General features: G+C 47.4%; 1 protein-coding gene across 3 annotated transcripts in view; it reads left to right on the top strand.

The window, feature by feature from the left end:
* The window catches only part of TRIM37 (tripartite motif containing 37), a 1,106,152-nt gene that overhangs the window by 654,815 nt on the left and 438,843 nt on the right, over positions 1-12,494 (top strand). For all 3 annotated transcript variants that reach the window (XM_085649381.1, XM_085649379.1, XM_085649380.1), the window contains exon 17: positions 2,836-2,924. In XM_085649381.1, coding sequence (XP_085505507.1) covers positions 2,836-2,924 — 89 coding nt within the window. The remainder of the gene's footprint in view (positions 1-2,835; positions 2,925-12,494) is intronic.

Here is a 12,494-nt window from a genome sequence, read left to right as displayed (position 1 = left end):
TGCAGGATGTTATCACACTCGTCAAGCAAGACAACTTTATGGCTACACTAGACCTGGAAGATGCCTATTTGCACTTACCAATACATCCATCACATTGCCGATATCTCTAGTTTGTGGTAGGCGGCAAACACCACCAATTCAAAGTCCTCCCTTTCGAGGGGACTACTGCACCTCAAGTATTCACTAAGTGCCTTGCAGTGGTAGCCGCACACATATGCAGACAAGGAGTCCACGTATTCCCATATCTGGATGATTTGCTATCGAAGTTGCCACCCTTCAACAGTGTCAAAACCACGCTCTGGTCACAATAGATCTGATTCATCAATCAATGCCTACAAGTCCCTTTTCCAACTCCTACAGATCCAGGCTTACCTAGAAGCTATCTTATACACCCAAATAGGCCTAGCCTAGCTCAATACTACATGGATCCTGTCCTACCATGTGTTAATCCACCTGTTTTAACCAAATCACCAGCTTACAGTGAGGACTGTCATATACCTCTTTATCCCGATGGCCTCCTCATGCAAAGCTGCACATGGGTCCGTTGCAAGTATGTTTGGCTTAACAGTGGTCTCAGATGGAGGGTCACTAGGACGCTCTAGTGTTGATCGGCCGCTGCATTGATCCCTCTTTGCAGTGTTGGAACACCAACAACCTGTTGCAGGAGTGGATTTTCTTCGATCCTGTTATTCAAATCATTGTTACAACAGACTCTTCACTCAAGTGTGGGGTGCACACTTGCAGGATGTCACAGTGCAGGGCCCGTGGGAGACCAGACAGTCATGCACTACCTACCAATGGGGGTGAGGGTCTTTCTTCACAACTGTCTCACCTATTTCAGACCATTTGTCGCTGGACTCTCCATCACAAAATCCACCTGTTAGCTGATTAACTTCCAGGGATGGACAACAATTTTGCAGACCTCCTCAGCATGTTGCAGCAACAAGTCCATGAATGGGAATTTCGGCCGCAATTCCTCCTCTGATACTTCTGCAAATGGGAGTTTCCTCAAATAGATCTGTTCGTAACCACGGACAATGCCAAATGCTCAAACTTCGCCTCCAGGTTCCCACAGTCCAGGGGCAATGCACTATGGTTGAATTGTTCAGTGACATTTGCCTACTCTTTTCCTCCTCTGATACTTCCTCTGATACTTCTGCAAATGGGAGTTCCCTCAAATAGATCTGTTCGTAACCACGGACAATGCCAAATGCTCAAACTTCGCCTCCAGGTTCCTACAGTCCAGGGGCAATGCACTATGGTTGAATTGTTCAGTGACATTTGCCTACTCTTTTCCTCCTCTCCTTCTTCCATTTGTGGCTCGGAGGCTCCGACAAATGTCTCTCTCACTCATCCTCATTGCTCCCACATCGGCACACCAGCCCTGGTTCACAACTTCGCTAGATTTCTCTTTAGTTCCCCATGTGGAGCTCCCTAATAGACTGGACGTTCTAACGCAGATCCAGGGAGAAATCTGGCATTCAGATCCCAAATCTAAACAGAGGAGTTGGCCTAAGGGCTAGGGCGCTCGACCTCGGAACTGGGGAACTGGGTTCGAGTCTCGGTAATGACGCTGAACATCCTGTGATTCTGGGCAAATCACTTAATCTCCCCGTGCCTAAAAAAAAAAAAAATGAATGTGTGTCCTTATGTAACGTAACTGGTGATATGTAAAGCGCTTTGATACCCGATTCGGGTCAAGTTTGCGCTATATAAAACTGCCACAAAAAAAATCTCTCAACCTAGTGATTTGGCTCCTGAGGTCATAGAATTTGGATACCTCAGTCTTCCACCTGAGTACATTTCCATTTACAGGGAAGCCCGTAGACATTCCACTTGAGCATGCTACGGAGTCAAGGTGAAGAGTTTTGTCTGCTATTGTCAATCCAAACAAATTGGCCCTTTTAATGTAACTGTACAAAATATTGTATGTTACTTACTTCATTTACAGATCTCTGGTCTAGCATTCACCTTGATACTGTTACATCTGGCCGCAGTAGCTGCCTGTCTCCAAAACAGGCAATGCCTTTGAGCACACTCTACTCAAAAGAAAGGAGCTTCTATGGCCTTTCTAGGAAACATCCCAATAGCTGACATATGTAAAGCAGCTACATGGTCTACACCGCACACTTTCACTAAACACTACTGTGTGGTTGTGCTAGCACGCCACCAACCTGATGTGGATCAGGCACTGCTACGTACACTTTTTCAAACAACTGCAAAACCTACAGGTTAGCCACCAGTTTTGAGAAGTACTGCTTTTGTAGTCTATGCAAAGCATATGTATCTACAGCCACACATGCCTCGAACGGAAAAAGTTACTTATGCTGTAAGCATCTGTTCGTGGCATATAGTGTTGTAGATTCATATGTGCCCACCCTCCTCCCCGGACACGTATGGCTATTGCAGTTTATTTTCACCTCATTTATTCTTTTCTTATATACGTGGACGTCTCATTACTATTCACTTAGTTTCACACTCCATTCTCACTTGCCGTGCAGGAAAACAATCCACAATCGAGTTGATGCTGATGCTCATTATCACCAGGAGGAAGAGTCACTGTGCTTATTGACTTGATAGACTTATTGTAAGAAATACAACTTGCACACACCCTCACCCAACACTAGATGGCAGGGGTATTCAAAGCATGCAAATCTGCAGCACGATCAGATGCGTACAGGGTAAGTAGCATTTTCCTTTAAACTTGTGATGACTTTTCATAAGAAGCTAATTTGAGTTTGCCTTAGTTGACTGTTGCATTAAAATTCTACAAGCTGTTGTATTAATTTCTACTAGCTGTAATATCAGTTTAAAGTTTCTTCTTTTCTTCCATAGGTCTGGTGAAAATGACGTAGAGTACAGTAATAACATGGATTTGGAGGAGGGAGAGTTAGCGGAGGAACCTGCTATTGCTGGAGCATCAGGTAAGCCATGGCTGGGTGTAAAAGGAAGGCTGTATATGACGCATGATACCAAGACAACTGGTTTATGGTTTAAAGGCTGTGGATCTGATTCACAAAAAAGTAATATCTGTAGTTGCAGATTTACACCTATGTTTGAGTGTAGGTTGAACTTTCTGGAATTCGCAAACATTCTCATTCCGAGGAATATACATGGAAATATGTGCCAACCATAAGTCTCTTTTCCTGTACTTTGGACGTCTGTGTGACCTCTTCAGCAGTATAACTGTTCCTGCTGTGCAGGGGCCTCCAGAGTTGAACCTTTGGCACAAGGAGAATAGCATCCCTGTGTAGACACCTGTTTTTTTGTTTTTTTCCCCTCCAAGCTGATGGGATGAGGGATATTTTTCCCCATGGAGCCGGTGTCCGAATCTTTCCAGTGTGGAATTGAGGAGGAGAGGAGTTTGTGAATGTTAACAAACATCCCTATGTTTGTTGGCATCCACACACTTCAGGCTAACCACACCTTAAAGTTGTTGTCTCTTTGGTTGCATTTATGGGTGTGGAGAGCTCTGCACACATAAATTTAATTTAGACTGCCAGGAATCTTTGTGGAGTTCTAGAGGTGTAAGTAAGGGAATTTTAGTCATAAAGATACATTTACGTCCTAATTTACCTTTGTGATTAGGCCACCCTGTGTTTGGGGGTACTAATACTTGTGTTGTGATTTATTTTGTCTTATCTCAGCAATGCTGTATTTTTTTTACTTATTCTAGAAATGTTATTACAAACCTTTCCATTATCTGTGTAGTTAGAACACATCGTGATCAAGACTTCCTGGGACCCTTGGGTATGCATTTCTGTAGTGGGATTTCACAGATCAATTACTAATGTTCTGGGTATTTAAAATGTCATGCAATAAAATTACCAGATAAAAATATGGTAGGATGGTACACAGTCCATGTAATTATTCTAATATTTCAGTCTGGCATTTTGACCTGAAAATATAATACCTTCTGCTTGAACTAAGCCTTATTCAAAACGTTGAATTTAAGGGATGTGCAAAATTAATTCAAGTTCAATGAACCCCATCTGTTTTGTACATGTACCAGGGAGCATCACTTCTCTGCCATATGATTTTCTTTTATTATCCCAACTTACACCTTAGTGTAATGAAACTTACCTTTATAAAATGATTTCATGGAAAAAAGGTGTCTTCTGACATGGATTCTAAAAATGATAACTATGATGATTGGGAAAATCATGTTCCCTCAAAAGGATAACCGATATGAAGTGCTTCAGGATGTCAAAGTCCATGGGCTTGACACTTTACTAGCCTTGTGTCTTCCTCATGTCATGCTACAGAGGAAAGCCCCTCTTTCGCTGTTGTGATGCGACAGGCGGCTGAAATATTGGACCTACAATTCTGAGCCACTCTTACTATTCACAAGGCATTTACTGACACCCTTTTGGCCACCTGGCCAACCCCAGTTCAGGACCGCCCGTCACCAGACATGTTGCCCATCATTATCGCCCTGTACCTGACATCCCTGCCTTCCTAACACAACATCCCACTATGGAGAGCCTGATGGTTCAAGCATCTATCAGCAGGGTCAATCTTAATTCTTTCTCTAGCACTCCTCTCAACCATAAGTGAATAGACTTCTGGAAAAATAATTTTCTTTTCCACGATCCTTGCTCTAAGATTGGTCAATTCTAACTGTCTCCTAGACCATTAACCCCATGCCCTCCAGTATAGAGTGGTACAAGCCTTTAGGGGAACTATGGGGGTCTCTCATGCAGGACAGCTGCGATGTGACAAAATTTGTAATATTTTCAGGACTGGACACCACTGATTGTCGGGGATGTGCCATGGACTCCAGTGCGGCTCTCTGCTGCAATGCCTGTATGAGCTCCACATGTTTTTCCGGGAACGTCCAGACATCCTTTAGGGAAATGCTGTTTGATGGATCTCTTGCCTTTTTGGGGACGAAGCCTTGGAGCATCTTCAGGAGAGCAGAGCCAAAGCACGTTCCTTGGGCCTGTCACCTCCCACAAGTTGTTTACGCAGTTGCTACAGTTGGGGTTTCCCTGCCTATCAATGCCAGACCCCTCCTCCTACACACATGGCGTTTTAGCCCTTTTGTGGCTGAGGTCATTGTCCCCAAAGACCATGGTGACAGCAGGGACAACATGATGCTCAGTCTCCAGCCCCCGTGAGCTGCCAACGCATAACTGCTTTAATATGTCCTTACTCACACATAGCCATCCTGTCGGAGACAGAATCCGATATTTCCTTCAGGCGTGGCAGGATATCACAATGGACAAGTGGGTCCTACAAATCGTCCACCAGAAATATGCACTTTCCTTTATTTCTACCTGCCACACCTTCAGGAACACTGACGGAGGACTAACTGTCCATCTGACAGCAGGAAGTGCAAGACATTTTAACCAGGGGGGCTATAAAGACTGTTCCCCCCCACTAGACCCCCCCTTCAGAAGTGAGAACTGTGTGTTACTCCCTTGGGCTGAAGAAGGATAGGGGCCTTTGTTCTTTCTTAGAATTTTGCTGTGAGGAAATGGGGTGTAATATATGGTGTGGCTAAACAACCTTACTGGGTAATACACTTGCCAACACCTGTTGGGTCCAGTAGGTTTCATCTGTAAAACCCTCAGCTCAACCCTCGGTAGCTAGGCCACTGAGTAGCAAGGCTTACACAGAGGAACAAGTGTAAAGCATTTAAACAGATCCAAAACAACTGAAGAAGAAATTGACACAACACTCAAGAAATCCTAACCCAATTTATAAAAGTAGACTGTATTTTTATTAGAATTTAGAGTCTAGGTTGAAAAAGATCCAATGGAGGGTTCCAGAAATATTGATTTTACTAGCAATGATACAGCAAGAGACCTGGGGTCTAGGTGCCAGGGGTGCCATCTTTATTCTCATAAAGCTGCTCTCTCTGTGTTCAGACCTCCCTAGTCCACCCTTAGAGTGTGGTCTTCAGGGCTACATGCCCAGGGGAAATGGTTCGGCAACTGGTTCCCCTCTCTGCTTCCAGTGCCAGCTTGTCTACCTTAACAAATAGGCAGCCCTCCCATCTATTGTTACACATCTGCCCTTCAAAGATGGCTTCACCTTTGATGCCTGCCTTTTAGGGCTAACGACTCCCTTGCCAGCAAAAAGAGGTGGTACTTTACATTTGCTCTCTCAAAGCATTCCTCTGAAAGGTCAAATTCAAGATGCTCATGCTAGCCCAGGTCCTGGAGAATAAATGGTGGCATTGGACCTGCAGGATGCTTATTTCCACATCCTTGTCCTGGTGGTACACAGATGCTACTTGTGTATCACAATGGACCAGTACATTTTCAGTTTGCAGTGCTCCCTTTTGGGCACACCAGTGCCTCTTGGGTGTTCACAAACGTGATGGCAGTGGTCTTAACATAATTGCATTTTAGTATTAATGAGGCAGAGTCACACCTGACTCCTTCGTAGATGCTGCCTTTCATCGTGGCCATTCTGATGGATACATCTGCCAGTGGATTCCTCACCTTGTGAATATCCCCTGCGCCAGCATTCCACTGAACTTTTTTCCCCAGCTCTCTGCGCCGACGTGGACGTCATAATACCTCGGCTACGTTTGCGACTCTGTATGACGTCACCGGAGCCATTAGAGAGCCACGTCGACGTGATGACGTCAGTTCCCTTTTTTCCGCGCCGTTGACGCGTAACAGTTTTCCAGTACTCTCCTGCTACTTTGTAGTCTTGTAGTGGGTTACTGTTTGTGGATTCACCATGTCTTCGACGAGGAAGTCAGGTTTCAAACCTTGTAGGGAATGTGGGGGCCACATGTCAATGACTGACCCCCATGAGGATTGTTTGTGGTGCCTTTCTTCAGACCACGACGTGAAGGACTGTTCCAGTTGCAGAAGAATGAACCCCAAGGCCTTGAAGGAGAGAGAGGCGAAACTCTTCATGGCCAAGGCGAAGAAGGAAAGGAGAGGTAGAAAGAAGGAGAAATCGAGGCCGGAGTCGTCGACTTCACACTCTTCGAAGTCGAAGAAGCATCACAAGAAAAGAAAGCATAGCTCTCGGCGCTGGTCTTCAAAAAGTAAGACTTCGAGATCGCCGTCGCCTCGACGTCGAAGTAAGGATGTTGTATCTCCTTCTCCATCTCCTAGGAAGTCTCCAGAGAGGTCACCTTCGCCGAAGCGGACTCCGGCGCGGTCCCAGGCGCGGTCCCCGGCGCAGTCTCCGGCGCCAGTGGAGTCTTCTGCTTCTGACGTCGAACAGGAACAAGAGAAAGAGCTTTCTCCAGAGCCGGCTGATCCTACAGCGCCTGTTGAGGACACTTCAGCTCCGGTTCCAGGTACTCCTCGGCCGCATTCAGGATCAATCCCTTATCCGCAGTTCCGACTACGGGTGCGGATTCGACGCATTTCCTTAATGCGATGTATGGGATTTTTCAACGGGCTGCCTTCCCATACGGCGCACCATCTGGTCCCGTGGGTCCTATGGCATACACCTTGGGAGTGCCGCAGCATTATGCTCAGGCCCCATTTATGCCCTTTTTGCCGATGGCTCCTTCGTGGCAGTTTCCGGCACCTTCTGGTGATCCATCTCGGCTTCGTTTGGATCGGCCTTCTTCGGAGCCCCCCTCGACGTCGTTGCTGACTCCCTCGGCTCCACGTCCGGCGCCGCCGACTCCGAAGGCGTCGACTCCACGTTCGGTTCCACCGACTCTGCATACGGCGCCGCCGACGCCGGTTCCTCGGATCTCTTCAAGGAGAGAGGCCCAGAGAGTCTTGGAAGAGGAGCGTTATAGGGAGGAAGTGGGAAGAAGGTGAGGTGCATGCATCTTCTGATGACTTTGAAGGCATTCAAGATGCTAGTGGTCTTGATACTACTCCGGAGTGGGAGCATTCATCTACTGGTTCTTCACCACCACAAGAACTGGCCCCCTATCATTTAGTTATTAAGAAGGCCGCAGAGTTGCTGGACTTGCAGTTACCCTCTGCTGAATATAAGCCAAACCTCCTTACTGAAGTCCTACATTCGCCAACTTGAAATGTTGAACCCTTGTTGCCTTTTAATGAGGCTATCTTGGAGCCTGTTATGGACGTTTGGCGTAAGCCACTCTCTTCGCCTGCAGTCTCCAGACAGGTGGCAGGAGATATAGGGTTGCTCCTGGGGATCCAAGTTTTCTTTCTTCCCATCCTTCTCCAGAAAGCCTTGTGGTGCAAGCTTCATGCTCGAAGCATTCTTCAGGCGCCTTCCCTCAGACTTCTGCGGATAGGGATTCTAAAAAGACTGATCAAGCAGCTAAAAAGACCTTTTCTTCAGGAAGCATGGCGCTTAAATCGACCAATGCCACTAGTTTTCTGGGGCGCTACGTTCATGCCCTGATGGACTCTAAGAAATTGTTAGCCCCTAAGCTGCCAGAAGGAGAGTAAGCTTCTTTTATGGAGGTTGTCACTGACACTCAGGATTCTGCAAGGCAGGTAATTCAGTCGGGGCTTGACACGGCTGATTCTATGGCAAGAATAATGGGATCTTCGATAGCCACTAGGAGGCAAGCGTGGCTTCGTTCTTCCGGCTTCTCTACTGATGTTCAAGCCACTTTGGTAGACTTGCCTTTTGACGGAGAAAAACTTTTTGGCAAGAAGGCTGATTGCGCCTTGCAAAGATTTAAAGATAGCAGGGTAACGGCGAAATCTTTAGGATTACAGACTCCTGCTAAGGGATTTGGTCTTAGGAAATTCAGAGGCTTTGGGAGATCCTCATTTCGTTCCTTCCGGCAACCTCAGCAGCAACAACAGCAGCAGAATCCCCTCTATAGGTCGTATAGAGGAAGGCAAAGGGGCCGGAGAGGTTCTGGCCGCAACCCATCTTCATCTTCTGCCTCCTCTGCTCCCAATGAAGCTTCAGGGAAGCAGCCCTAGATCCCCCATCCTAGATCATGTGAGACCTGTGGGGGGTCGGGTGTCCCACTTTCTGCGAGGTTGGAAATCTGTTACAACCGACCTTAGGGTTTTAAACCTCGTGGAGAATGGGTACGCCTTTCCCTTTCGGGAGTTTCCTCCCCTTACCCTCCTTGCCAGGGTTACTGCTCAGAAGACCATCTGCTTCTTCTGCAGAAGGAGGTACTAGCTTTGCTTCAAAAAGGTGCGATAGAGGTGGTTCTGGAGCAGGAAAGGGGTCAGGGATGCTACTCCCGGTATTTCCTGATTCCCAAGAAGGACGGCAGATTGCGTCCGATCCTGGACCTCAGAGTCTTGAATTTTTACCTGAAACAGGAGAAATTCAAGATGCTGACCCTTGCATAGGTTCTTCAAGCGTTGCAGCAAGGAGACTGGATGGTGTCGATCGACTTGCAGGATGCGTACTTCCACGTTTCCAATCCTGAAGTCGCACAGGAAGTATCTCCGTTTTACGGTTGGGTCGCAACACTACCAGATTGCGGTCCTCCCGTTTGGTCTTACTACCGCACCTCGAGTCTTCACGAAGGTGATGGCAGTGGTGGCTGCTCATCTCAGGAGGTCGGGGATTCCGGTTTTCCCCTACCTGGACGACTGGCTTCTGAAGTCGGAGTCCCCAGAGATGGTGCGACATCATCTGCAGGTAACTTCTCAACTGTTATTCGACTTGGGTTTCTCGATCAATGTGCCCAAATCTCACCTGGTGCCCTCTCAACGCAACTTGTTCATAGCGGCGGTACTGGACACTACTGTGTGTCGAGCATTTCCTCCTCCTCAAAGAATTCTCGACATTCAGGAGATGATCCCTTTATTCCACAATGGAGCGGTTGTTCTAGTTCTGAAGGTCCTTCGTCTGCTCGGTCTGTTCGCTTCCTACATTCTGTTGGTCAACCATGCACGCTGGCACATGAGGGCGCTCCAGTGGTGTCTCCGCAGGCAGTGGTATCAGCACAACGGAGATTTCAGGGAGTCGATCAATATCTCCAGAGAAGCTGCGGCGGATCTGTCTTGGTGGAGCGTGGGGGGCAATCTGTCTCAAGGAAAGCCCTTCCATCTGCCTCCATCGGTGGCCACAGTGATAACGGATGCCTCCACCCTAGGATGGGGTGCTCATCTGGGGGATCTGGAGATCAAGGGTCTTTGGTCTCCAGAGGAAAGGTTGCTTCACATCAACCTTCTGGAATTGCGGGCGATTCGTTTGGCGCTCAAGGCCTTCCTCCCTTCCCTTCTTCTATTGTACTAAGGTTTATCAAAGGCCTTACAAACAGGTTTCCTCCTACTCCTTTTGTAATGCCACAGTGGGACCTTAATCTTGTTGTAACTTTTCTGATGGGGTCTCCGTTTGAGCCTCTTCATAGTTGTCCTTTGAGGCTGTTGTCCTTTAAGTGTTGTCCTTTAAGACGGTCTTTCTTGTAGCCATAACCTCGGCAAGGAGGGTGAGTGAGCTTCAAGCTCTTAGTTCTAAACCCCCTTTTTTAACATTGCATGCTGAAAGGATGGTACTCAGGACCAGGGCTGCTTTCCTACCTAAAGTAGTTACTCCGTTTCATTTGGGGCAGTCTATTACTCTCCCTGTTTTTTATCCACCTCCTCATCCCTCCAAAGAGGAGGAAAGGCTTCATCGTCTGGACCCAAAAAGAGCTGTGAGCTTTTACTTGGATAGAACGAAAGACTTTCGTCTGGACGATCAGCTTTTCGTGGGATATGTTGGACATTCTAAAGGAAAAGCTGTGCACAAGCTCACTCAATCAAGATTGATCATCCTTGCCATCAAGATCTGCTATGCCCTGGCTGGTAAGGTTCCTCCTGAGGGTATTAGGGCTCATTCAACTAGAGCTAAATCTTCTACTTCTGCTTTGGCCAGGGGTGTTCCTGTGGCAGACATTTGTAAAGCCGCGACTTGGGCCTCCCTCCATACTTTCGCAAAGCATTATTGCTTAGACTCTGAGATGAGGAGGGAGGGCCACTTTGCGCAGTCTGTCTTGCAGGACTTTTTGGTATAGGAAGGTGGACACTCTCCTCCGGGAGTGGGACTGCTGTGGGAATCTATTCACAAGGTGAGGAATCCACTGGCAGATGTATCCATCAGAAGAACAAGTTACTTACCTTCGGTAACGCTTTTTCTGGTGGATACAGTATCTGCCTGTGGATTCCTCACTGGCCCACCCGCCTCCCCATTGTCCACCTTTGTATACCTTAAAAGTTGTCTTGCTTGAGATGTTGTTATACTTTGTAGATTCTTTCTTTCTGGTACATTGGTAGGAAATGCTTATTTTTTTTAGCTTTTTTTTTGTATATGTACTATATATATTTGATTGAATGTTGTATGCTGTGTATACTTTGAATCTGTCGTTGGTCCACCTGTTCGCCTTGGAGGCACGGAAAAAATGGGTGGAACAGACGTCATCACGCCGACGTGGCTCTCTTATGGCTCCGGTGACGTCATACGGAGTCGCAAGTGGAGCGAACTTGTTCTTCTGGATACAGTATGGGGTTGTGCCTTTCCCCCAGAAAGGAGAGCCAGGACATTTGGGCTATGATGCCGATGTTTCAGCCTATGTCCTGGTTCTGAGTGCGGATGATTCTGAGGTTGCTAGGATTGTTGGCCTCCTTCATCCTGCTGGTATCACATTCCAGATGGCACCTGCAGGGTCTGCAGGAGGGCCTGAGATTCCATCAGGCTCAGCATCAGGAAAAACTGCCTGATTGTATCCAGATGTCAAAGGAGACTACAAAAGATCTGCAATGGTGACTACTGTACCATGAATGGGTCAATAACAGGCCCCCTCTTCTTACCTCACCGAGAGCCGACTTTGGTGATAGATGCATCACTACTGGGTTGAGGAGGCCATTTGTGAGAGGTGACAATCGGAGGACTCCGGTCTCTGATGAGACCCGACTCCATATAAACTTGTTTGAGTTAAGAGCAAATCCCATGGCGCCGAAGGCTTTCCTGTGCACTATTAAAAGGAAAGCTGCTGTGGGTGCTCACAGACAACTCCACTGCCATGTGGTACTGCAAAAAAGCATGGCAGGGTGGATCCCTGGCCCAGGAGGCCTTGGGCCTCTGGGAGTGGGTAGACCACCAAGAGATGTTTTTGGTGGTAAACCACCTAGCAGGGTTTTTAAATGCCAGGGCGGATGAACTCAGACTCAGACGCATAGCTTTTCAGAAATGATGGTTACACCCAGAGGTGGCGCAAGCTGCCATCCAGCAATGGGTAGAACCCTGGTTCTATCTTTTTGCCAGATGCTGAGAACACACAATATCATCACTTCTGTTTGCTGGGATTTCAAAACCAGCTCTTGCTTGGAGACTCCTTCCTTCTAGAGTGAAGCTCAGGACTCCTGTGCCTTCACACCACCCTCTCTCCTGCCCTAGTTTTGCTGTATTATCTGTATTTGTATATCACATAACTCGCCCTTGAGGGCTTCCTGGCACTGAAAAAGGAGCTGTATGAGCAGCGCCGGAGCTAGGTGAGCAGGCAGCTCTGATGTGCACAGGCAGTTCATTCCTAGCTTTCGGAGCAAGGTAGGAGAAGGCCGATAGCTGTATCTGGTTCTGCATATGCCTGGGGAACGGGGTAAGTAGGAGTCCGGCTGAGCAGAGCGGTC

This window comes from Triturus cristatus, chromosome 3_2 (genome assembly GCF_964204655.1).
Source record: "Triturus cristatus chromosome 3_2, aTriCri1.1, whole genome shotgun sequence".
NCBI classification, from domain to species: Eukaryota; Metazoa; Chordata; class Amphibia; order Caudata; family Salamandridae; genus Triturus; species Triturus cristatus.
The sequence above is the reverse complement of the archived record's forward strand: the minus strand, read 5'-3'. Positions and strand labels throughout refer to the sequence as shown.